At 42.5% G+C, this 27,298-nt stretch overlaps 1 protein-coding gene across 4 annotated transcripts in view; it reads right to left on the reverse strand.

The window, feature by feature from the left end:
- Positions 1-57: 57 nt before the first annotated feature.
- TANC2 (tetratricopeptide repeat, ankyrin repeat and coiled-coil containing 2) overlaps positions 58-27,298 on the reverse strand; it is a 331,148-nt gene continuing 303,907 nt past the window's right edge. For all 4 annotated transcript variants that reach the window (XM_044447243.1, XM_044447244.1, XM_044447242.1 and 1 more), the window contains 7 exons: positions 23,056-23,179; positions 21,779-21,954; positions 20,504-20,636; positions 18,944-19,035; positions 11,312-11,458; positions 9,549-9,649; positions 58-7,698 (listed from right to left, as the gene is read on the reverse strand). In XM_044447243.1, the coding sequence (XP_044303178.1) occupies positions 5,760-7,698; positions 9,549-9,649; positions 11,312-11,458; positions 18,944-19,035; positions 20,504-20,636; positions 21,779-21,954; positions 23,056-23,179 (2,712 nt within the window). In that variant the 3' untranslated portion in view covers positions 58-5,759. The remainder of the gene's footprint in view (positions 7,699-9,548; positions 9,650-11,311; positions 11,459-18,943; positions 19,036-20,503; positions 20,637-21,778; positions 21,955-23,055; positions 23,180-27,298) is intronic.

The following is a 27,298-nucleotide window of genomic DNA, read 5'->3' on the forward strand; positions in this document are numbered from 1 at the left end:
GGGGGGGGGGGGGGGGGGGGGGGGGGGGGGGGGGGGGGGGGGATGCAAGCTGCCAGCCAAGAGTTTTCAAGGGGCTACCATAACAAAAGAAGAATTTCTAGGCACACCGTGATGTTCATTACTTTATGTAAGGCCCCCCAAAAGCTGGTACTTTGGTTTTCTACAAGATTACTTTTTGTGTGGTTCTGGAATAATTTGCAGTTTGTGAATTCTACCCAATGCCAAGCAAGTGACTCTGGTTTTTAGAATATGCGCAGACTTAATCTCTTTCTCCACAGTCCATTCTTTAAAGATTGAAATAATAAATGCATAAAAAACCTCTACAGGCTTCAAATGTAAAAGAAATGTTCTCCTACCCCTTGCATGTCTCTGTTTCTGAAACTGCAGAAGGATGCTTATCTTCAGGGACTCTCATTTAAAATTCCTATGTGTGAATGAAATTCTTAAAAACAACAGCACTTGCCCTGTGAAGACATGTCTTACAACCTGCATTAGAGGCATGCACAAACCTGGCAGATGTCTCCCATGGATGAAAGCAGAGCTTGAAATATATTTAGCAATCAATCCCATGGTTTGGAGCTGATAGCAATTCTTTTTAGGTGTCAGCTTTAATTAATATTTTTAAAATCCTAGATGTAAAGCTGACTCATAGCCAAACTCACTCTGATATTAATCACACAAATACATTTAACAAGCATATTTTGTTATGTAACTAGTAGGCATGGAGGGACCATGGAGAGTGATGAGGGGAACTTTATCTTTCTATTCTGTCCCTGCTTCTCGTTTGCTGAAAGCAGTTCACATTTTACAGAAAGTCAGAACTGACAGTTTTGTAAAATGCCAATTTTGTCAGGATCCTGGAAGGGAGTTAAAAGTCCTTTTCCTTACATTCTGGAGGCTGATTGGGTGCCATATCTAGTTTGGCCCTCAGAACCAGAGAACTTGAGTATAGACCTCTCTGCATTAAGCCTTTAACTTGGGCCTTTAAATAGGCCTCTTCCGTTTCTTTGCTTGAGGGCGCGTAATTGACACGCTTTCTTTTACTTTTTCCGCTTCCTCTATGTTGACTTATACAACCACAAGGTGGTGCTATAGTAGAACGCAATTTCTGAATTAGAAGCGCTTCTATTTCAGCCTTTACAAAGTAATACCTTATTATTCCTATTAAGCCGCAAATAGGCCGACAAAATGAGGCGGGGAGACCTGGAGGATGGAGACGTCGTGTCACGGTCCTACCAGATTCTGTGAGTGAAGGGTCCCGAGTGCACAATGCCTCGTGTAGAGAAGCCCAGGCCCAGCTTGAAGACTCGCCATAAGCCAGCATCTAGATTCTAGTTCAGAGCGAGTCTTCCAGTGGGCAAGTAAACGCTCTTTCGCAATGTCAGAGCAGCAACAGTTGAGGGCTTTGTTAAAACCCGCATACGTTGAAAGCAGAAATGTTGATGGATTCAAGAAGCTGGTTTATATGGTTTCCTTGACTGGGTGGATAAAAAGCGCACTTAAACGCCAGTTTAGAGATTGAGAGTTTGTCTTGTGTGTGGAGTACTTCAGTATTTTTTGCATGGCCTTTCTTTTTAACCCGTATGGGAGCCCTCGAGGTTGTGGTGTGAGCCATTCTATCATAGTTTCCTGAGTAGAAAAAAATTCAGATGTTTAATTTGCAGAAAGGCATTTAAATTGCAGAAAGGGCAGTGAAAAAAATATGTTGTGTTCCATCACATTGTATTTCAAGAGAGGACACAATGACTCAACAAAATCTAAGATGAGAGAACAAACATTCTAGGAAAGACAAAGCCACTTCCATTTCAGCCAAGATGTATTCCTTGTTAACCAAAAGCGACAACTAAGCCTCAGGTGCCCCTAAAGAGAATTGCTAGGAGATCAATTGGGTAAGTCACAGCTCTCAAACATTCCTTTTCAAACTGGAGAAAAAAATCACCTGTTGATGTTAAATGCAACAGCTAATACTTGTGCTATATATTTGATTTAATGCTTTTAATTACTTTGAAAGGGCTGTTTTGCTGTGTTTCTAATAAAGACATCAGTAACATTTATTTACCACAACTGTAAAGTGGACCCCACGTACAGATATAGCAGGTGGCAAACCCATCAGTGCAAAAATCCTGTGAAATCATGTCATAATACTGTTGGGGGTAGGAGAGGGGAAACCTCATTTTGGATGTGCATGCCAGTTCTTTTGCTAACTGATCAATGTAAACAGGTACAGTAACTGTAAACCCTGTGGCAGTGAAGAGCAGAGTAAAACAGCCAGATTAAAGACTGAAGCATGCCATCAACAAGAATCTTACAACTTTAAAGACGAGCAGCATGACACCAGCGATATTGCTCTGCTTCGCACATGACAGAGGAAGCTAAATTTGCTTGTTGTTCTATTTTATCAAGAAAGGCAGAGTAATACATATCGGTTATTCCTGTTGTACCAATGGATGTGGTACAAATATTTTTATCATTGCCAAAAGGCACAAAGTATTAACCATTATTTTGATGACCATTTGTTGTAGCAAAATAGGTTCTAGCTTTGGCATGATACAAGTAGTCTCAAAGCAGGGGCAGAAATCTAACCCTCTTCCTCCTGCAATCACTGTTTAACACAGAGAAACTTAATCTTGTGTGGTGCACATTCTAGAGTTTTCAATAACTGGTATTTATAAACATTTCTAAGTTGACACAGAATTCTTAAGATGAAGGATCCCTCCATATAGGAGGAGGTTCATCAACCCCTCCTTTTTAACTTCCTTAGGACATAAATGTATGGGGTGGGGGGTGGTATTTATTCCAGGAAAGCAAATTTGGAGTTACACCTTCTCTCTTCTGTCTTGAGTAATTTATTAAAACTTCCTCATTCACCTCTCTCTCACATATACATATTAAAAGAAACATAACTTCTTTTGATGTTTGAGTTAAAACAATATTTGAATTGAAACATGCCCCCTTCCTTGAAAAAAAAGTACTTGCAAATGTCTGAGCTTGCCAGACACCAACATGCCTTAGCACACCAATAGCTGAATACTTCTCCTCTTCTCCCACTATGTGTTTTTTCTATTACACAAAATGCATTTTGGAATGCAATCAATAGGAGCTGTGATTTTTTTTTTTAATTCTAACGAAGGACCAAATTCAAAGTAAATAGAATATTTGGAAACAGTCTGGATTTTTTGCATTTAAACAAGTGTGGCAACCCCTATTAAGAGAACCAACCAAAAATATTTCCTTAAACTGTTTCATTAATCTTTGTCTCTCTAAGCTCCAGGATCTTAAAACAGGAAGTATCTGTAATGTTTTCAAGTATGGAATCTATTATCCTGGTTTTTGAAATTTCAACCCTTGTAATTTAATAGAAATATATTTTCTATCATTTTTCAGGTTATACAGAGGAACTTGTGATGACAGAACAAAAAAATAGGTATGTACTGAATATAAATCATGAAGCAAAGTATGTGTACTTTGACAGAAGGCTGCTTTATGCTTAAAAAACTGTGCCGTTTAAAATATCTTAGCAATAAAAATGAACTGCTATTTCAACTAGGGCTAGCTAAGAGATTACTTATCCATTCCTGAGCAATCCTGGTGTGGAGAGAAATTACCCTGCTTAGTTTACAGCCAGCAGTAAAATTTCCTCTCTGATCATAATGCAGAAAAAGCAAAGTGTAATTTGCACTGCTTTGTGTTTATGCCATCTTCAAGCTCATGTGGACAACCTCTATCTCTGATGTTCTCTCGTCTCCTATATAGGTTTGTAGTCTTGCCATCCCTTCCCCAGTGGTGTCAAGTCATACCTTCCTGAGCTAACCAAAAGTGGCACAGACTGAAAGCATTCTTGATAATTCCTGCCTCTTCCCTTATGTGCTTTTCACCTCAGGTTTCTGTATTGTCATTGTCTTTTTTCACTTGACCTTCTCCAGATGTTTTGGCCTTTGGCAGGGGCTTCTGCAGGGGCACTGCTACACTCTGAAAAGGTTCAGGGCCCTTTTTCCCCTAAGTTTAATTACCATGCAGAGGTAAGATTTTTAGGGGCTTAAATTTTTATTAATCAAGACCCCATTTATCAATTTAGCTTAGGAAAAGTCCTCTACCTGGCACAAACAGAAAGATTGAGCGCAGAAACTGCATGAGCAATGAGGGTCAACACCTTCTTTCCCTAGCTAAAACCCTGCTTAAAAGTTGTCCCTTGCATGTGAATTAACCTGAGACAAAAAATCCATTAGTATCCATGGGTAATTAGAGATCTGAGGAAAGGATCTGGGACCCTGGGAACATATTGGGGCCCTCTACCAGTGGTCCTGGGCTTGTGGGAGCTGAAATCTAAAATATCTGAAGATCTAGCGTCTGCCCGCCTTTGACTTAGATAATCAAAATTATAGTTGTGCTACAAACAGTGAAGAGTGAAATAAAGTGTTTCATTCCAAAACTATCTGCAGGAAAGAAATACCCAGATGCCTTGAAGCATCTCTACTCTGGGAGGCACTGCTACAAGAGCACTAATACTGAATCTAGGATGAAAGCATCAACTATAGGAGTGTCTGTAAAAATTCTACAAGGAATCTTGTGGCACCTTAAAGACTAACACAATTATGCTGGCATAAGTGATTGTGGACTATAGCCCATATCATCAGATTCAGGATGCAGGCTAAAGTCCATTAAAGGTTGTTCCATAATACATTCATTAATCTTTAAAGTTGTTATTTTGCTAACATGACTGCTCTCTTGAAAATGCAATAACTCTGGTTTTCTCTCTCAGTTCCTTTTCCAAATTTGGGTTCCCAGATGTCATTGGCCTACAAGCCCCAACATCCTCAGCAAGCCTAGCCGATAGTCAGAGATGCCAGGAATTGAAATCCACCAACATTTGGGAAAATTGCTTTATAACTCTGAGACATCCCAGATTCTTTAAAATTGAATGTTGCTAATATGGGAACAATACCTGGAGTGTGAATCAGTAAGATGCCATTCTATCAAGAGGACAGGCCCACCAGACAATGGACTGAAGTCCAATATACAGATCAAGGTAGTTGCCCAATGATTGGCTGAAGTGGAGAAAACTCTGATTTCTCCCTGAATATTTGTTAAAATCCCTCACAGAAAATCAAAGCAGTGTAATTTGGAGCATGCTTTTCAAAATAGTGTTACCCATTGTAGTCTGTACCAACAGATTGGCATGCAAGAATGTTAAATGTTAGAATCATGAATTTTGAAGACTAATGTTCAATCCTTTTACATCAGATAGACGCAGGATGGTTTTTATGCATAGCTCCTCATTAATATTGGGGAAAAAACCCATTCTGTGCAGGTAAATGCTCTTTGGACGTAATTAAATATTGTATGCTGAATGAAGAATGAAATTTCCAAGCAAAAAAGGTTCGGTATTCTAGAGGAAATGTAAAGCCTGCAATAAAATTGATTTAGGTTTCTGAAGTTAACTTTTCTTCCCCAAAGAGCTGGTTACCTCCTTTGAATGTGTACAGAATCTTTCTGGGTCAGCCTCAATAACATGCCTAATTGAAAACTGAAATAAATGCTGGCTTTTTCTGAGGTCAGCTGTGTGTAGCAAAGGGTTTGGAGCATGTGTTGGACTGCCTTGTCATCACACAGAAATTACAGGAAAAACCCTGGTTGGTGGTCTGCTAAAGAATGATTTTTGATTTTAAACTGGAAAGAGGAACAACAGCAATGTAATATGGGAATTCAGCTGGGAAATGTGTGCTGAAAACACTACGCTCTTACTCCAATACAGGTCCTTTTCACACATTAGACTCCACAAATGGTCTCTTTGGTTTGATAGGGGATGTCTGTCCTTGCCTAGAGTCTCTGGAAAGTTGCCTATAGAGGTTGTCCTGATATGCCTGCGCAACAGGCAGTGTCCTGGCCACCTTAACATCGGGATATGAAGAGGTTTGACTAACTCTCTCTAGGAGGTCTCCTCGGGAGCCATTGGCCAACATCCCATGTGGGTTGTAATATTCATCCTCCAGCAAGTGGCCATTCTGTGCATTGTTGGTTTTGTTATAAAAGGCAATGCTGCTGATTGAGGAAGGCGGACTGAACGTTTCTGGCTGAGGAATATTCCCAGGAGATGTGGGGCTTATAACAGTATCCACTGAAGATACAGCCCATGTTCTGTTCTGTTGGTGTAGATGAGGATACTGCTGAGTCCGGGCAGTTTTATCGATGATTCCCATGAAAGGTGTGGTCCTGGAGCGGGCGGGCTCACTGGGGTAGCTGCTCTGTGTTGGAGAGACTGGGGAAAGCTCATCACATGACCTGTCATAAGCTGGCTTAAGGGGAATCTCCATCTGCTGAATAGAAGCAGAAGGCCGGAATGGGGGATTCAGATTGGGAGTGGATGAGATGCTATTGCTAGAAGGGGAAAATCTGAGGCCAACACTTTGGGAATGAAGCAGAGGTCTTGGAGTTGGTGGATGGGGCTTTATTTCACTAGGGTTTACTGTCATGGGCCTTCGTATCAAATGAGAGATGTCAGGGGAACCAAGCTGGCTGGATGGTAGGGAGGAACGTTCCAGATCAAGCTTTGCATGACAGACTGGATAATAGGAAGCTGACTGGCTGCGCCCAATCTGTGGGGTTTGACTGTATCTCATCCCACCACGGTAGGCAGAGGAAGGTCTTTGTGGAAGATCCTCTTTAGCCAGCCCTCCATGCTGGCAGATTGCTCCTGCGCTGAGACTTGCTTGGACGTGCTGTACTGGCCTCCCATCCCCCACAATCCCTCCAATGGAGCTCTGGTAGACCAGTCGACTTTGGCCAACAGCTATTTCTGTTGATGCAGGTTGGTACTTGCTGGCCACTGAGTGGGCTACTTGGCCATAAGTGCCTGTAGGAATCACGGTACTGCAGTGCACAGCTGAACCCGACTGGTTGCTTCGGACAATCTGTGCCTTGGCGGGCTGCAACCTGATCCCCTGCTGGGGGACCGCAACAGGTAGTGGAAGCATCTGGAAAGACCTCTGTGTCATTTTAGAGAGTGGAGATTTTGGCCGACTGGGAAGCTGACTGATGCTGGGTTCCTGCTGATATCGCACTGGTGAGCCAGACTGGACCCTGTAGACATTCATGTTATCTGCAGGAGGGCTGGCCCGGTATTGAGGGCCTCTGCGAAGAGGTGAAGGAGGTGGACTTTGATATTCTTTCCCTTGGCTACCAGTTGGAGGTGGGCTAAAATGGTAAGAGGCCTGGTGAGCAGGAGATGTGTGTGGGGGGCTATGCCTATAATGGGAATTCTGATGTGTTGGGGAGAGTGCTGGAGAGGTGGGCTGGTACCCTTGCCTTGTTGGTGATCCCAAAGAACTATTTGACCTGAAGTCAAACACCTGATGTGAACCAAGTGGTGAGCTGGAGATGTAGGTTGAGTCCCGATGGGCAGGGGAAGAGGGTGGACTTTGGATGACGGGCAGTGTTTGGCTGGACTGTGACTCCGTCTGCAAGCCAACAGAAATGTTTTCTACATCTTGCTCAAGATACTCCTCTTCCAAGATGTCTTGCACTTCATACAACTCTTCATGATGTGTTTCTGCTTCAGATACTACAAGAGGTTGTTGTTGTAGCTGCACCTGTGTCTGCCTGCACTCTTCTTCTACCCTCATGAGCAGCCGCTGGATCTCACGGTTGTTCGGACAAAGCTTGATGGCCTCGTTCAGGTCCTCCAGTGCTGCTGAAAACTGTCTGCTTGATCCAAAAGAAAGGACAAAAGAAAAGAACCAAAGTTACTCTGGATTGGAATAGATTCAATACTCCTTAAGCAACAAGTTTCTTACAAAGAAAAACATTGTTAGTTATGATAGGGAGGCTGTTTCAAATCTGTAAACCAGATTCTTCAATTTTTGGCTGTTTCTTCCATTCTATAGCAGAAGATACAATGTTTCCACATCAGAAGTAGTTCTGGAATATTTTCAACACTGTTTTCTTGGAAATGAAGAGAATAGGGAAGGCAACTTTGGAGTATGGAGGATAGTTGTAGCTTTGCTCCTCCAACTATTCTGTGCTGAGGATTGTGCCCTTGGAAATGAAGGGAACAAGGAAGGGGCAAGTGCCTGACACAAGTCCACAAGGACTTTGGCTATCTTTTGAGGAAGAGAAGGGTGGGTAGTTTGGGGGAGGTGGGTTGTCATTTACAGGGACACTGGTAGCATTTGAACAAAACAGTCATCTAATTGAATGTGGTTCTGATTGGTAGAAAAACTCTACACCCTTCATACATTTTGCTTTCTTGTTTGGTTTTTAAAGCACAAAAATGTGTTTTTTAAAACACACAAATTGTGAATCCCCTAACAGTTTGACCTATACTGACTGCTGATGCTGAGAGGTGAGGCGAGGTGTGGCGCGGCAGGGTGAAGCGAGGCGAGGCGAGGGGAGGCAAGGCGAGGCTTCTTTCGCTGTGCTGAATCTCAAGAAACTAAATGTGGAACAATCCAAGAAAGGAACCTGGTTGCCATGCTGTTGAACAACATACTGCAAACAATGCAGAACCAAATCAAAGAGTATAAAAAGTGGAAAAATGTAACACTGACAATGTTGCTCAACCAGGGCACAATCTTATGGCTGGTAGGCTCTGGCAGGCTGGCCATAGAAAAGTGTGGAGTCTTTACCTTCTGATATTGCAGTTGGAACTCCACCTTCAGAGCCCTCCATTCCAGCCCCCCCCCCCAGCAAGCACAACTCTTTTGTGGGGAGGGGAGGGGCTGCTGCCAAATCCACACAGTGCTCAGCCTCTCCTCATGAGGATGGGTAAAACAGACAGCCGAAATTGTCCGTCTAGAGGTTTTTGACGAGGGGAGGGCAGAGGCAATCCTCTCTGCACTTCTCCTGCTTGGAGGCCCATCACTTTCTGACTTTGGAAGGTTGCAGGTCACCTTATTGGGCTGCACCCTCAGTAGAGCTTTTTCTCTGGAATGGAAACCTTTTCCCAGCAGGGAGAGAACCAGGTAAGAGTATATTAACAGCTCAGTGTGCTGTCCAATGAGCTAAGAGGTTAAACTGCAGGGCTTTTAGCTCAACACTGATGGGTGGATATAAAAGAACCTCTGATGCAAACCAAAGCTCCACACACTCACAACAGGTATCTTCTCTATGAGCTACACAAAGAGGTGAGAAGTTGCTGAAATGTCAAGTTCTGCAATGAATTCAGCATTTCAGCCCTCCTGTGCACCAGCTATTCTCACCCCATCTCAGGTACAACAACTAACCTTAGCTCACAGTGTAGAGGAATTTCTGACTAACCCCTGACCCTGTCCTCCAAAGCTCACCTGGTACATGCTTCAGTGATCTGAATAACATTAGCACTGGCAAAGCACTCTGAAGACACCATAATCTAACTTATGACATTGCTAGACTGGGAACAGTGGAAGGTGTTCAGTGTGATGGAGGGGGTTGGTGCTGAGCCTGCCATTATAGTTTCCTTTGGCCAGTCTTTATTGCTCTTTATTCCTTGTGGGGAATGGGGACATTTTTGGTGTGTGTCACACCCAAACCTCAGGAGAACAGAAGCTTTCATTTGTCTCTGGCTCTCCTCTCACCTGCTGCTGCGTTTGGCCCTTGCTCTTGCATAGTAAGCTTCATAAGATTTCGGTTTCAGCTCCAGTGCTTTAGTAGCAAATTCCTCCGCCATTCCAAAATCCTGCCATTACAATAGGTGCGTAGATAAGTCATTGCATATATACACACACAGAGAATTTGGGAAGAACAAAATAATATGACATGGACATATTTTTGTATGTGGATTCAGTATTTTCCAACATTAACATAATGTCACAGATAGCTGGTATTGAGAGATTAAACCCTATTTTGTGAACACACAGGTTATACACTCCTTAGCTGGGTCTGTAAGTGTGATGACTATTTCCCATGAAGTTTCCAAATCTGCCTGCTATCAATTAATCTCTGAAAAGCTCTGCAAGCTCCATGTTTCTTTTGATTTGGCAGCTCTTGTTTTATGTGCACCTGCACTGTCAATTTAAAGACACGACCTGGGTGATTCTGGCCATTGCTGGATGGAGAGTCAACTATACAACTTTTAGACTGTTTTGTTGTGTTCTTCTCATATTGTTAAGGTAGATGAGAGAATGCATCCTGGAGTTGTACAATGTGGCTTTCTTCCACATTGACAGAATGCTGGCCATGATCCCAGTGCCCCAGAAAAATGTGCACTCAGTGACTGTGCAAATGTCTCTTTTGTATGTACCTGAGAACATGCGTAGAGTTTCTCCGTGTCAGTGTTCCACGTCCCTCAGTTAAATACACTGAAGGCAGCAGGGGGCATGTCTGGAGTGAGGTGCAGGGGCCAGGTGGCCCAATACAACCCCTAGGCTCTCCCATGTTCTTTCAGAGAGTGCAAGGATTCACGTGTAAGTTATCTTTAGAGCAAAGCATGTCATCTTGCGCTTGCTAAATTCCAAGAAAGGACAAGCATTGATGTATCTGAATTTTGTGTAATCCATAAAAAAGAAGGCATGGGCAAAGGAAAAACTGAGGAAACCATTCCTTGGCTATACAGAGCTCGGGTGCCTGTTTTTACTTATATTATTAATTTCTGCTTTCTTTCCTTCATAGTAAGGAGCACCTCACCCCAGTACTTGCAGATGAAAGGTCATCATAAAGTCATACTGTTTCTTTCACAGATCTGTGGCCACCATTCACACATGTGATCAGTTTTTCTGCTGGAAAACCTGTCTATTCCTTTCAGCATTTGCACACTGCATCCATACATCTACATATATATAATGTGACTATATGCTGATCTCTATATACTTGAGTCATTTTAAACTGGTTCCTCAACATAAACAGCACTCTTTCTCATACATATGTACACACACACAATCAGCTTGTGATTAACATAAGATATTGCCCAGCTCCATGAGGAAGACAGGAGGGTGCAGGGTTTCAAGTATGTGTGTTTTAACTGTGGCTCACTGTTCCAAGAGAAAGCAAGAGCTTCAGAAGGCAAAGACAGCATTTAAATCTACCATCCTTCTCCAATCTTTACACACACAGAATTCTTTTTAAAAAATCAATGACAGCTATAACAGCAGTTTGTTTTTGATGTTTGTTTTAAATAGTGATGAGTTTTCAATTGCTTGAAATGCATCTTAAGACTATTGCTTGGCTGTTTCAGAACTATAAAACGCCAGTGCTCTGTGAAGGACAACCAGGTTACAAAAAGGTAGAGGTTTACAAGGCCATTCCAGGATTCTGGGGTTTGTTTAGGGAGTGGTTAGGAACAGGAGAGGGTCCTGGGAAAGGATCATGTCCAGGTAGGGGCTTTGAAAAGGAGGCCACTTACATTCATTTTCCTCCGACATCGGGAGAGGTTGAGAAGCAATGACACTTTCAGCTCTCGGAAGGTTTTCAAGTCCTCTCCAAACCCTTCTCGGGGGAACTTCTTCAAAGCATACTGGTAGCGCTGGGCCGCCTCCTTTACTTTCCCTTTCTGGTAGAATGGCAAATAAGTCAAAACACACCACTGAGTTTTCTATTTCAAAACAACCTATGAAAACACCTGCACAAGCCTGAATGGTTCAGCCTACAACAGGTTCTCGAAATAAGCATGGCATGGCAGCTGTCATTCCATATGCAATTTGGCTACATGCAAATAATCCAGAGTCAATTATTCAAATCCATTTCTGGCATTCTTTTAGAGCAGGGGTCCTCAAACTTTTTGAATAGAGGGGCAGTTGAAAAGCTGCGGTGACCATCGCGGGCCGGTGAGGTGGGAGTGCCTGGGGGCACAGGCCAGTGAGGCGCCATCGGGCACGCATGGCAGTAGCTCGCTTGCTCGGAGATCTCCCAGTGAGTCCAAAACCATCTCCGAGCGAGCAAGCCACCACCTCCCTGCCTGTGCAGCAAGTGCACGCGTGGGCAGCGAACAGAGGGGCGGGCCAGATGGATGGCCATGGCGGGCCGGATCCATCCTGCGGGCCGTAGTTTGAGGATCCATGTCTTAGAGTTTCTGAGGGAGAGATATTTAGGACAGGAACTGCTGCGTTTTCATAGCTGGACTAATTAAAAATAGTAAATATATGATAAAGACTAGTTCACAGAATATCAGGCTACTGGAAATTGGTTCAGAACCATTCCACACAGTGGTGCCTGAGGTGAGCCAGCCATATATACTTGACCATCTTATCACAGGCAGGGAACCAGTGTATACCCTACCAGTATTATATGCCCAGCTGTCATGTAAACTGCACTTAGAGTTTCTGAGGGAGAGATATTTAGGACAGGAACTGCTGCGTTTTCATAGCTGGACTAATTAAAAATAGTAAATATATGATAAAGACTAGTTCACAGAATATCAGGCTACTGGAAATTGGTTCAGAACCATTCCACACAGTGGTGCCTGAGGTGAGCCAGCCATATATACTTGACCATCTTATCACAGGCAGGGAACCAGTGTATACCCTACCAGTATTATATGCCCAGCTGTCATGTAAACTGCACTCAGATGCCTTCCTTATTGAATAGCAGTCTGGCATATGGGTTGGAGCAGAGCTGCTGTTTTCTTGTCACCCATGCCTGATTTTCCAATTGTGGTGACATTTGAAATGCTAACAGCTTGACTAATATAGAAACAGAGTGTGGGGCTAACAGAAAAAGTCTTTTCCTGCATGCCCCAGACCTGCAAATTGGATAGAACTCCACCAGAATATGAAGAATCCAATAAACCATGTCATTTCCAATCTGCCATCCTGCCACTCCCCCTTTCTAACTCTTATGCCTGTTGCTGCCAAGGCAATCCCCTTCTGCTCTTCTCTCTGCACCTTCATTTCTGTTCCAAATTTTTCAGATCTATGAATAAAGGAAAAATAACCATGTGACATTAATTGTGTGAATGCAGCAAGTGTGCATGTTTTTTAAAAGTGTAACCAACAGCTGTGTGGTATACGCGTGCACTCACATGTACATGCGGATAGCTTAGGAACATGGAGGGCAGGAAGGAGAAGTTTAGTTTTTTCCCCTCTGTTGTGGCCCTGACCAAAAAATGCACCCTTTTGAAGCTGTTTTGACCCCGTTGGCACCAATGAAGATTTCATGATGCAAAACAACTTGTGGAAGAGGGGGCAGTGATTTTGTTAGGGGTGTGGCAAAGAGAAAGATCCTGAACGTGTTACCCTCCATGCAGCTACTATTAACATTTTGGAAAAAAATACCCCTTTTAATTAAATTCACACAATTAGCATCACGCCAAAACCACACTGATTATGTTCCTGTGTTCAGAGATGTTACCATAAAGTAGTAAACCTTCAAACATACAATTATTTTGCATAAAAATAGCTCCAACAGAAAAGTATCAGTGATGAATGTAGTATTGCTTGAGAACAAACCACCAGAAAATGGGCAAAGAAATGCACTTCCTTCTTGACTTTCCAAATCATTTTCTCACTAAATGTCAGGGATGAATAGCAGTAACAAATATAGAATATGTATTTAGCTCACTGTGCATTACTGAAGGGTGAAATCTACATGGATTTGGATGCAGTTTATCTGTCTTCTTAAAATATTATTGTGTGTGTTTGTTTATTTACTATATTTGTATACCACTCTGTACCTAGGCAGATTCTGGAGCAGTGAACAGTAAAAAGATAAAACAGATAAAATAGTAAAAACATTAACATTGTGGCTCATTAGCATGAAAAAGCTTTCCTGGAACAAAGGTGTTTTCAGCAGGTACCAAAAAAAAAAAAAAAAAAAAGGCATAGTGTTGGTGCCTGCCTGACCTCCAAGGCAGAGAATTCCATAGAAATGGGTTGCTACACTGAAGGGTCTCCTGGTGGCCTCCATTCAGGTCATAGGCCCATGTGAAGCTACAAGGAGAAAGTTCTCCAATGATCTCAGTGCCCAGAGGTCACGAAGAAAGCATTCTCCTCAGTTGTTCACAGCTTTGCACACTACTACTGGAACCTTTCATTTGGCCAGGTAACAAATAGGCAGCCACTGCAGCTTCTTCAGTAGAGGGGTGCATGATGAAAAGGAGCAGCTCCTGACAACGCCCGAGATGCTGCATTCTGCACTAGCTCTGGTTTCTGGAGCAGCCTTAAGGGTAGCCTCACACAGAAAGAACTGCACCAATCTGATAATCTAGGCTCTGGTAATATCTAAACCAGAAGACTGCAATGCACTTTGTGAAGGGCTGCTCTTGAAGACTGCTGCAAAGCTTCAGCTCGTATAGAATGTAGCAGCCAGATTAATAACTGGGACTTGCACAAGACTGGTTCTGGCACACCTGCATTGGCTGCCTGTATGCTTCTGGACCCAATTCAAGGTGCTGGTTTTAACCTATAAAGCCTTACATGGCTTGGACTGCAATATCTGTTGGAGCACCTCTCCCAGCCTCAATCTACATGGATACTGCGCTCAACTTCTGAAGCCTTCCTCCAAGTGCCAATGCTGAAGGAGGCTCAAAGGGTGGCAGCAAGGAGGAAAGCGGCTTTGTGGTGGCTCCCCAACTTTGGAACAACCACCCTACTGCAGACCCTTTCAGCACCAGGTCAAGACAGCCCCTTATGCAGAAGCCATTAAAGACCCACTTCATCATTAAGGGGTCTTTTGTTGTATTTTCAGCTGTTTTAAGCCAATTTTAAAATTCATTTTAATGCTTTTAAATGATATTTATATTGCATTTTATCATTCAGATTTATTTATTTTATTCTGTTTTATGCAGTGCTGCAAACTGCCCAAAGAGCTTTGGCTATGGGGTGGTATAGAAATGAAATAAATATCTAGCCTCAAGGTTACTAGTGCCTGTATCATTGTGACTAACATATACCTGTCCAGGAGAGGTCATAGGATGGCAAACACACTCGAAGACAGTAAAAGGCATTCTGGTCAGCTACAATCATTTCAGACTCCAGCAGCAGCAATGGATGTAGGATTACCTCGAGATTACAAATCTGATCTTTCAGAGGTAGTGCATCCCTATCCAGAACAGACAAGGAACCTCTCCCCAGAACTAAGGAAACAATCATCCACAGGGCTTCCATTTGACCAGGATTCACTTCTGTTTATTGACCCTCATGAAGCCCATTACTGGGCCCAGAGACTAATCTTAGACTTGCACAGCTTCTCCTGAGTCAGTTGTCAGGGGGAGATAGAATGGTCAAGGGGATCAAAGCTTCAAATCCCCTAATGCCTATTCCCACTGACTCCATATAGATATTAAACAATATTGTGGGCAGGACACAGTTCAACTGTAACACAGTGCCTCCAATACCTATCCCACAAGGTCAGTCCAGGAGGATAGCATGGCCAATGATATCAAAAAATCAGTGAAAGATTGGGTGGAATTAACCGGGCTGCACTCCAGAATTCCCTGTCCTTGACAGCTCTGCTCAACTCTTGTAAACATAAGGCTGTGGCTTCCTTTATGGAGTCCAGCCATCTTATATTGTGTCTTTCTTTTCTCTTCTGCCTCTGATGTTCCCTAGTATGATTGTCTACTCCAGTGATTCTTGCCTTCTCACGGTATGTCCCAAAAGGACAGCTTTAGATTTGTCATTTTTGTTTCCAAAATAGCACTGGACCATCCAAAAGCATGCCACAAGGAGCACAATTATGTGCTCTAGAACATGTTTGGTGATCTTTCCTTTGCGGCTAATACCATTTGTGGTTTAGTCAACATCCAGTCTGTTTCATCAACTGTAGCCTCTGATTACACCAAGGAGCAGACTGCACTAAGGTGTGATCTGGTCTATGATTCTCTGCATCTTGTTCTGCAAGTAAGGCTGGGGCCTTCGCTGGATCACCAGCTCTGTTCACTGGAAAATCCCCAAAACATTCAGAAATCCATTGGATTCCATCAGTCTCCTGGGGCAGACCATACATATATTTGTATGTGAGTGTGCTATGCATGGGATCCTTTTGCATATTGTATATATTTATAACAGAAATTAGAAAACAATGTTACTTCCTTGGTCAGATCTACGCTGACTTTTCATTACTCAGTCTTGCTTTGCAGTCTTGCAAATGTTTAGAACACACTCTCAATCTCCAAATGGGTCTGCCTTTCCCTCAGTCCATTTCTCATTCTTAAAGCAATACTTTTGATCTTGAATTTCTTTGTGTGGCACCTAAAAGTGTTTCCGCTCATCTATCCAGTATTTGAAGTTTGGAGTGTCTTTCTCTACAGCAAGGTGTCAGACGATCCAGCACAGATAAGCCCTTTGAGGTGAATCTGGAGGCCAGGTTCGTCTTACAGACATAACAATGGAAAACATCACTCAAATCTTGAAACCTTTATGTCTACATAATGTTTGAACATGTGTGCAAACCTTGCCCTAACCTTTACACATCCTGACATTCCATTCAGAGTGATAAAATTGTTCAAATGTCATTAAGAATCAGATTTTATCCAATGTCCTATTTAACTTTGAAAGAAAATCAGTATCAGAACCAGCCTAAAGAAGTATTCTGAAGAGGAGGTGAAAATTAGCTATTTGGTCCTATCAGAAGTACAGTTGTTTGTTTGTTTATTTACTTTTCGCTTTATATCCTGCCTTTTTCCTACAAAGGGCTCAAGGCAGCTTACATCTCCTCCTCCATTTTATCCCCACAACAACAACCCTGTGATGTAGGTTGGGCTGAGAGTCTGTGACTGGCCCAAAGTCACCCAGTTGGCTCCATGGCTGAGCGGGGACTAGAACCCAGATCGTCTGAGTCCCAGTCCTATGCACTTAACCACTACACCACACTGGCTCTCAGTTGTTACTAGTTGCGAAGTCATGTCTGACCCTTTGCAACACCATGGACAACACTCCACCAGGCCTTCCTTTTCTCCACCATCCCCCAGAGTCCACTTAAGCTCACACCAACTGCTTCAGTGACTCCATCCAGCCACCTCATCCTCTACCACCCCCTTCTTTTTTGCTGTCAGTTGTTCCCAGCATTAGGCTCTTCTCCAGGGAGTCCTTCCTTCTCATTAGGTGGCCAAAGTATTTGAGTTTCATCTTCACTATCTGGCCTTCTAAAGAGCAGTCAGGGTTGATCTCCTCTAGGACTGACTGGTTTGATCGCCTTGTGGTCCAAGGGACTCGCAGGAGTCTCCTCCAGCACCACAATTCAAAGGCCTTAATTCTTCAGTGCTCAGCCTATGGTCCAGCTTTCACAGCCATACATTGCAACTGGGAAAACAATACCCTTGGCTATACGAACTTGTGTCGGCAGGGTGATGTCTCTGCTTTTTAGTATGCTGTCTAGATTTGCCATAGCCAACCATTATAAGCTATGGGCCATGTGCAAGCTAAGATGAAATGGAAAGGGGGCTGAGTTATTTCAGCAGTATGCTAAATCTTTAAGAAGCAACTAATAGGTTATGACTTTTATTTTCCATGGAATCAGCAGGGAGGAGGGGAGAAACATTGTACAATAGTGATTTCTGCAGAATGATTCCAGTTTTCAAAAATAAACCAAGCTGACTATCTGGGCCTCAAGAACGAGAGAATGGCTTTGCTTATTCTAGCTATGTGTACTACCTGACTTTCATTCAAGCCAGATGCAGATATTGTCTAATACCTGGAATAACTTTCTTAGGACCAGAGGGGTTCTCTTCATTGGGAAACTTAACTACACTTAGTCTAATGTTTATATTCTGTGCTAAAAATTAAAATTCTACACAAAATGTATGTCTAGTCAAGGGAAAACATAACACTTCATTTCTAACCATGATGAGCAAATAAAAGCAAATTGTGGAATCCTCCCTTCCACTTGTAAATTTGCTCTACCATTTCCCTACAAGCCTTAACCACAATTGAGATTATATTTGCATTGACCTTAATACTCCAATTAATATTTTTCTGGAAAAGTCTGGTCCTGTTTATGTTCCAGGCTGGATTACTGAATTTCCAGGCTGGATTATCGAAATGCACTCTATGTGGAACAGCAAGTGAAGACAATCAGGAAACTTGAGTTGGTCCTGAATGCCACTTTCAGATAGCTATTTGAGATAGTAGGATAGACCATATTATGTCAGCTTCGCTGTTTCCTGGTTTGTGTCTAGCCTCATTTTAAATTGCTGGTTTTTGCCCTTTAAAGTTCTTTGAATTGGATGGAGCATCTCAGGAATTGCCTCCTCCCAGTTACTTAAGAACTTGCTCAATTTCTCAGGCTCTTCATGTTGACAGAAATCTTGTTGGCAGGGACAAGAGACTTTTCAAATGTAGTATGCAGAGTATTAAAAACAGAAGAAAGTTGCATTTATTTTTAATGATACACTTAAAACAGTTTTATTTCAGCTAGGATCTTTTAAATGATCTGATGTTACTGCTTCTGCTGTTTATACTACTTTACTTCATTGCTAATTGTATTTTAAACTGTGTTTGTCATTGGAAAATTGCATCACACAATTAGGAGAACTGCAAATGCAGAAGGACTAACTTTTTCTTTTAGGAAACCCCAATCGGGTTGCTTTGTATTAAAATAGGAAACAAATTAATTTCTCCCATATCTTTAGTCAACAGGGAATCAGTTCATCCTGATCATTTATTATTAGGGAAGATAAAATGATTCATCATGTTTATTGATGTAGGGAAGTTGCAGACAGAATTCCAAATTCTGTACAAAATTATCCAATGTATATATATGGTACAAATTAGGTACAATTAAAAATACTTGGTCATTTGATTAATTTATGCACTTTAGCTTCTTTAAGTCACTGGAATGGAGATGGTACCCTGCAAAATAATGAAACCCCATACATGTGACATCCTATTCAGCCATCCTGTGCTTTCTTTTATTTTTGTCCAAACCATTCACATATTTTCAATCATCCTCTACAGTCCAAAGTGTTAGAAATGTTTCCCTTTCTAAATGTGAAAGCTGGGATGCAGTTTGGAGCAACTGTATCAGCAGGGTATCAACACCAAAAGAACTAGACACAAGCTCAGCTACTGTTATTTGGTAGAAGTTCTGTTTTCCATCTCACCTTGTAAAACATGTCCCCCTCTTCCATCAGCTTGCTCAACAGGATAACCATGATGTCTGGCTTGGAGGTGGCCATTGCCCAGGTTGCTGGACCTGTGGTGTACAGGATGCATGATGGGTAAAAAACTTATACAATGCAAAAGGAGGTAAGGGAGGAAACCTAAGGTGGAGAAACATCTTGGGGAAGGAAATTTCTGCTGAAGAGAACAACTTGCTGCAGTACAGCCCCAACAAAAGAGTGGCTTTCATGTGATGTCTCAAAGCAAAGGCACCTTCTCCTTGCAGTCTTATCTTTCAGCTCATTTGAAATAACTTACAACTGCTGGAGTCATTCCCACAAGAGGACACCAATATCTACGGATTGGCATTGGTGGGAATTCAGATAGTGCTTAAGGAGAAAAAAATCAAAGAGTTTAATAAGAGAACGGTGTTTATCCATATGCATTTCAAACAGAATGATATATGATGCATTACAGCAATTCAGATCTATTTGGACTTAAGAATTTCTGTGTGTATCTTTGTGTTACCATGAAATGAAAATATTGAGTTTTTTAAAACTTCAGTGCTTCAGAACAATGTTCACTTCAAATAGGGCTTATACCCATGAAGTTCTTTGGATGACCAGGTATACTCCCCTTCCAGCACAATCTAAGAGCCTACTGCTACAATTATCTGATGTAGGCCTTTAATAATGCAAAGCATGTCTATTCAAAATGAAGCTCCATTGATTTCAATGGGGCTTACTTCCACATGCACACACATATAGGATTGCAAGCTAAAATCTTCTTACTATTTATAGTTCACAAATTAATTATCAAGCAAGGAGATACACAGCTAGAAGGGCACAATGAAGCATTTTAGAAAGCTTTAGGTAGAAAAGAATCAGCATTTTAAAAGTTAATTAAGTCTTGAGTTCAAGTTATTCTCTGCAACAGTAAGGAAAAAATAATTTTTTGAAGGTGGGAAAAATGAAAAGTGTGTGTTTGTTGCAGGGGTGAGGGGAATGCAAGCAGTCAAAACCATAGAAGAGAAAACAGAACTGTCAGACCACCAAGCTGGATGGTGACAGGAGTGAAGTATACCTCGTGGGCGACTTGGTAGCGTCTGACAGCCTTTGAAGAAAAGGAGAAAACAAAATGTTGTAGGAGAAGGAGAAAAAATGGATGAAGGTGAATTAAAAAAAAGGAAAAAGCAGCAGTGAGAGGCAGGCAGCAAAGCAGCCAAGGCACCAGCAAATTCCCTTGTGATGTGAGAGACTTAGGGAGGGGCACAGTGCAGGTAATGCTCCAAGTCTAGAAGCATCCACAGAGCAAAGAAAGCAGCAGCTGACAGCAACATATCAGCAGAACACAACTGTCAAACGGATGGACGTTTTCAGAGGAAGAGCTCATCAAGAGTTACTTCCTCAGCTTACCAAGAGCTAGGTAATGGAAACAGCAGCATTCCTTCAAAACTGGGCATGCCTATTTCACGTGAGTGCACTACAATTACACAGACTGGGAAGAAAGATCTCTTTCTAGAGTCAAATAAATGGGCTTCCTTTCTTTTGACTCCTGCCTACCTATCTTGGCTCCTTTCTTCAAGAGGGTGACTACAACGGAAGTATTACGGCAACCCACTGCCCTGTCAAGGGGGCGCATCCCACTGTAGTCCACATGCTCAATCATGGCACCATGATCCACCAGATACTGAACCTACAAACAATCAAGCAACGAAATCAGCATTACCCTAGAAAGAATCATCATATTTATGCAATTAAGTCAATGTTTTTGAGTCCCATAGTGTGAGCAAGAGATGTTAAGCTCCTCATCAACATCCTTTTCAGTCTTTGTTTACTTGACTACAGATACAGAAGACATTAGAGGTAAAGGAAATCAAAAGGCCATCATGCCAAACCCCATGCCCAGAAGGAAATCACCTATGTCAACCCACACTCTGTAGGCCTAAACACTAGGAATTTGCATTTCTTTTGGTGTTGTGCCAGATGTGCACTATCAGCCCTGCACACCCCACCTCTTCAGACAAGAAATGGGGTGAAGCTATGGTACAAATGCCACAAATGGCACAGACCGTGGGAATTTATAGTAGGAGCAACAGTGCCTATGGAGTCAGACTTGTCCTCCTGTCTGACTTGATGCCTGTCATTTAGTTCAGCAAATTAGGGACAAAACTATCCCATCACATGGGAGGCTAAATACATACTGTAGGACACAAAGGAATAGACCTATCTCATATTTTTGATTTAACTTGTGGTGTGTTTCCAAACAAACTTGACTGTTACTGAGGTATGGGAATGTAAAGGTAGACAGTGGCTCGATCTGTCAGTGACTTAGTGAAGGCTTCACCAGGACCAACACCAGGTTTTCCTGCCTGAGGAAAGGACAGCATGCCTACTTCACGCATTCCACATACAAGAGTGTACTGGATTGGCAGCTGAAATTCACTTCAACACTGGCACTGGGACCAGATTTTCTACTGCAGAAATTGGCAAAAATTAGATCCCAGCATTTCCTATGACTGGCCATGCTGGCAAAAGCCTCTGGAAGTAAAAAACTAAAATGTCTGTCCACCCCCGCAATACTGCACCTGAAGGTAGCAGAGTAGCTTCAGGACACATGAAGGACAAGTTGTGAGACAAACAGCTCTGCCCTCCAACATGGAAGAGTACCTGGGAGGTTCAGGAGGAATGGCCAGGGGCCAGGTGCTTCTCAGTATATGCCACCTGAGGCAATTGCCTTACTCTGCTTAATGGTGGGGCTGCTTCTGGACTTCAAAAATATGTCATATTGCTTCTCCTCATAGATATGAATCCCACATATCCCAAATAAACACTTACCACCTCTGCATCTCCATAAAAAGCAGCTAAATCCAACGGAGTGCGACCATTTTTATCAGCATGATCTGTAGCAGCTCCACTCTCCACCAAAGCTCGCACTACTGAAAGGTGGCCCTTCAGGCAAGCCCAGCTAAGGGCAGTCAGTCCTTCTTTGTCCATGAGTGAAATGGAGGAGCCTGGAGAAAATAGAGCAAGACTGCTTATGTCTGTCAGTATCACTTGGGTTTTTATGTACCTCATCCTAGCACTTCTTACAGTTACGTTCTCAGGAAAGGGTGTGCATTAATATGATACAATGACCTCTGCAATACTCCTTATAACTAGGGTTAGGATGAACATAAGCGGAATCCATCCCTCTAGCATTCATGAATTTTCTCTTGTGTGTGGCTTGATCTTGGAAAGCAAACCAACCTGATAGGAAGTCCACAAACTTTCATGGAACAACAGCTGTGCAACTGAGCAACCTTCTTCTGTGTCAGCCGCAGCAGCACAAACTGCTGATGCAGGTGGAGTGAAAGAGAGATGCTGCTTATGCAGTAGGTGCATAAGACTCCATTGCTGGTGAGCCCTATGAAACCAATTGTCTTCTGCATCAAGTGTAGCAGCTCAATTGGCACCCACCTGTGGTGCAGCAGAAGGATTCTGCTTGCACAATGCATGCAGCCTGTTTCCTGGTGAGGGCCCCATGAGTGCTGGGCATGTTTGCCAAGTATTTGGACTCCGGGCCACTGCAAAGCAGACCAGTCTGGGGAGCTGAGTTCACTTCCAAATGGATTCCTCATACATTCCTACTCATTAACATTTGGAAAGCTGCCACCAGCTGCCACTTGAAATTGTTGCTAGGCTGCTGACTTGTCAGAGCATGGATTTGCAGCTTGCTGCTTTTCTTATAGGAAGGGTATACTAGTTTTTCAGCTCTTGGGGCAACATTGAGTGACTGCTGGATTGGCAGGGTTCTATATGTGCATACACACTTATTCAAATGCAACTTGAACTAGACAAGGCTTATCTACACATTCAGAATAATCCTGTAGTGCAGCTCTGTTGGGATTATCAATTGCCAGATGGGTTGCTTACATTAAAAAATAACACACAGCTAGGATTGCCTTTGTTATGACAAACTTAACACATCAGGAGAAGAGCAGAACTTTTCCTGTAATATTCTTTCTGTTATGTTTAACACAGGGAGTATTTTTTTTAAAAAAATCAATGTTGGAAACAGTTATACAATCAAGTTACATTTCCATCAGCAAAGGTAGTAATGTACTACAATAAACCTTGTGCCAGTAAGAATTGTACTGTGCCCAAATGTCCCTCTGAAGCTGCCATCATCAATGGAGTCCGACCTTGTTTATCTGCCATATTAACATCTGCGCCATGAGTGAGCAAGAGATCAACAATCTGAAATCACACAAAGGATGAAATCGATGAGTACAAATTATGCAGTCTGAGAGCTATGAAGAAGAGCATGAATCTTTATGCTTTGTACTCATGACAAACTAGCTTGCAATTAATATACCACTATGTTGTAGTATGCTGATTTTAGCCAGTCCTTCTAAAATCATTCATCCCTAAACATTCCTCACCTGTTTATTCGCTTTAATTTAACCAGTCGGCTGGCTGGCTGTTGGGTATATTGAATACTGGACAAGATGAATGCTTGGACTCATCAAGCATAACTGTTCATACATTTCAGAAAGTACTTACTATCTTCCCTCTACACCAGGCATGGGAAACATTCAGGCCATGGGGTTCCCCATCCAGCCTGTCAATTTCTTTCCCAAGCCCTCTCGCTCCAGTTGGGGAAAAGTGCTTATCTTCAATCTGTAGCCAACTAGCTCAGAGCCCAACAGGGACATTGATTTCCATTACCAAGATGCTGAAACCTCTCTGCTTGGTGCCACAGTGAGAATGAAAATGAGCCCCCTCCTCAGCTGATTTGCTTAGCAATGTGTGTGTGAAAGCTGTGCATGGCTGGTGTGTGCTTATATGTGGTGTAAATGATATATGGATGTTTATGTGTATGATGTGGCCTTGCCAACTTTGGGATGTAGCCAAGCCCATCACTCACATGCCCCACCCAAGTGGTTTCCCAGGTGGCACTCTGGCTCTTGAGTGAACCTTGAGTAAAACTCTGCTTTAGGCAAAGGCGGGCCTATGTTCCCAGGCAGGCTCTGGGTCATTTGAATTCCCAGCAATTTAGGCAGAACATTAATGGAACATTACTTTGTAGAACTGATGTACTCATGCTCAGCTACAATGCAGCACCTCCATCCCCAAAACAATAGGGGTATAATTAATGGTAGATTTCATTTGCATTGGCAGGATAATTAAAAAAATAGTCAGCAGGGGAAAAACATCCTTGGGTACATGCAATAAAACCTGAGCTAGAAAGAGCATGGATTCCTGTAATTGCAGCAACCTGAACTGATTATGCAACTGCCCAGGCAGAATTACACTAAATTTCTGAATTTCTCAGTTGTAGTCTATGGGCATTTATGTGTTCAAAATGAACCAGGAATTCTTTTTTGCAAATAAATGGTCATTTTCCACCTATCTCTGTAACTAGGACTGCTCCTGAAACGTCAATCATAGCTTTGTCTTCACTTGTTGACTGGGTTCATATGACATGACAGCAAACTAAAGAGAACAGTCAAAAATTGGTTGCCATGTTCTGTATACCTTAGGTGTGGCTGCCCACATTTATTTTTCATGATAAAAAATAGCTGCTTCATGCAGGCAATCTCTGTATGCCCAACAACAGACTTGTTCCTGTCAGCTTTGGTTTCCCATGCTTAATCCTCTTCCCATTCCCCTCAAGCTAAGCTGTTTATTTCAACCTGTTTTTTCCCCTTGGTTCTCCTTGTAAGCCAGCTGCATGTAATAAACTCAGCAATGTTAAAGGTGCATATGTCTTTCTCTTTTTCTCTTCCTTCCCGCTGTGGTATTTCTTTACGTGAGAGCATAAGAGGAGTTTTAGAAACAGTTTTTTCTGTAAGAACAGTCCACTGTTATTTTTTTTTAAAATGCATTGCACTACCCATGATATTGATAAACCCTAAAGTGCAATGGCTCACAGGCATAGACATTCCATTTCTTGCTATACACATGTCCATACATTTCTTCTCCCAACACACACATTTTCTGCTTAACTGTTCCCTCAGCTGCTGCCTCATTTTGTCTAGACCCTAAAACAACTTTGTCTAGATCCCCAACTTCCTCTACTATTGTCCTTGCCTTCATATGCCAACATCTAACCCAAAATCTGTGGTTTCAATAAATGTGTAGAGCAGTTGTCCTAGGTACTGTTCCACACGCAGTCCTTGGACTATAGTGCCTCCCTTGCTATTCTGCATGAGGATCATGCAGAAAATGTTGACACTGACTCCTCTCCACTCCATTCCTCATCAACTCCTGCTTCCTCAAGAGAAGCATCTCAGCAAAGGGGCACTGGGGAAACTGGTCCCTTTACTGAAGTGAAGACACCTTAAGCACAGCAGCGAGTTTGTGTATAATTTTGGCCTGAGGAAGAACGTGGATGCTTATAGACTTGTGAACAGTGGATTACTAGGTGTGATAACCTTTCCCCTGGTTTTCAGTGCAAATGTTGTTATGAGGCTATGTGCATATCTCATCACAGTGCAAACACAATCTTTAAAGGAGAAATATTTGTTTATTTATTTATTATTTAATAAAACATTTAGAAGTTCAAGCAGGTTGCCATTTACTAGAGGCCTGTGGTCACATCGCACATCATGGCATTTTAAAACAAACTGGCAACTAAAACCACTCGATTGGAAGGTCATTGCTGCCAGTGGAATTGCTTTATCCCATCTTCAAATAGTATGCTATCATCTCATGAAGGGATGACACTCCTGAACTAAAGAATCCCTCTTTGTAACACCAGGAACCTCCAGATGGGTTGAGTCATATTCTGCAAGGCCCACCACAGCCACTATACCATAAATATACAGTGCCTGGCTTGCAATATTTCAAGTCCATCAGATCCCTTCCCAGCCAAGAAATCTGGTCTTGGTCCTTCTGGTGGTAAAATCTACCCATGAGCTCATCCCTGGTACCCTGCAAGATTCCGACTCCACTCCAACTATGTATTCCTTGGGTATTAATGTCCTAACATAGTTTCCCTGTGCTGCAATACAAGATGCCTGGCCTGCCAATGTGCTATGAAAAGTCAGAGGGATGCCACTTAAGAGTATGGGAACTGCCATTTGGAAAGCATGCTGCAGCAAGTTTCCCAGGGAAATGAAGTCTAAGTTTGACTTCCCTACTGACATGGTTAATGGCTTTCATTAGATTCTGGTTCTCCTATTCTACCTAGGCACATGTATCTGGAAGAGAAACAGCTGTGGAAACATCACAGTATTGTAGGCCTGGACCAGTAGCTGGACAACTTACATGATAGTGGGAAGGACTGACAGTGGTGTAGTTTTCTTCTCCCAGAAGCTTGTTTACAACGTGCAACACATTGAAGAAATAAGTGAAATACCAGCTGTGACCACCTTGCCAGGGAGCTGAAATTAGCCACTGAAACAGCTGGAGGGTGCACCATTGATTCAAGGACATAGAAACATAGAAGTCAGAAGGGGTCTCCTGGGCCATCTAGTTTGACCCCCAGCTCCAGCCAGCTCTGTTCATGACATGCCTCTGCTCATGATATGACACAGGAAAACCAAAGAAAGGTTGCTCCATTGGGAATCAAGCCAGCAACATCTGTATCTCAGGAGAGTCCGTGAACTAAGGCATGGCTGCCTTTGACATCACCAAGAGCATGTGATAACTGTCCAAACTGCAGCAGCTGATAAGCAGATGGATGCCATTTAAAGCCAATAGTGGCTTTGCAAACAGTTGAGGAAGGCCAACAAGTGCAACCTCAATTCCACACAATTATGTGTGGTTTTATTTTATCATGAGATGCTTTATCTATTATTTTATTGTTTTATCTATTTTATCTGTTTAATTAACTTTTTTATTACTATTGTATGCTCTTCTAACATGTGTAAGCCACCCAGAGAACCTCTGGGTTATGGGGCAGCATGGAAGTAGAATGAAATTAGATAAGTAAATTCTAACCATTTCCCTATGGAGGCCTATGGAAGCACTTTCTAACCCCCTCCCCGCCCCGCCCAGTCCACTTCTGCCTCCTCTGCAATAGTGCTGAGTTTTGGTCCCTTTGCTATCTGAAATGCACACTTCAGCAGTACAAGATGGCTTTCAGTAAGCCTTTTTCCCATGTAGCCAGTTGCTAGTCTTTTGGTGGCACTGCAACACATCTTGAAAGCTAGAGAAATATCTCTTTTTCTCCTGGTCAAATGGGAGGAACTGGAACCACCCATTCAAAGATGTACCTGCAGCAATAAATGACAACTCTAGTGATTCACCTGGTCAGGCATGAAAGAGGACAAGCCATCAGGAAATGATGCAGGTGCTCATTAGTTTTCTGTTCTCTGACATGCTAAAAATCCCCTAATCTAATTTGAATTGCTATTCTGCTCATTTCAT

The sequence above is a fragment of the Varanus komodoensis genome, unplaced genomic scaffold, assembly GCF_004798865.1.
Source record: "Varanus komodoensis strain SLA01 unplaced genomic scaffold, ASM479886v1 scaffold51, whole genome shotgun sequence".
Taxonomy (NCBI): Eukaryota; Metazoa; Chordata; class Lepidosauria; order Squamata; family Varanidae; genus Varanus; species Varanus komodoensis.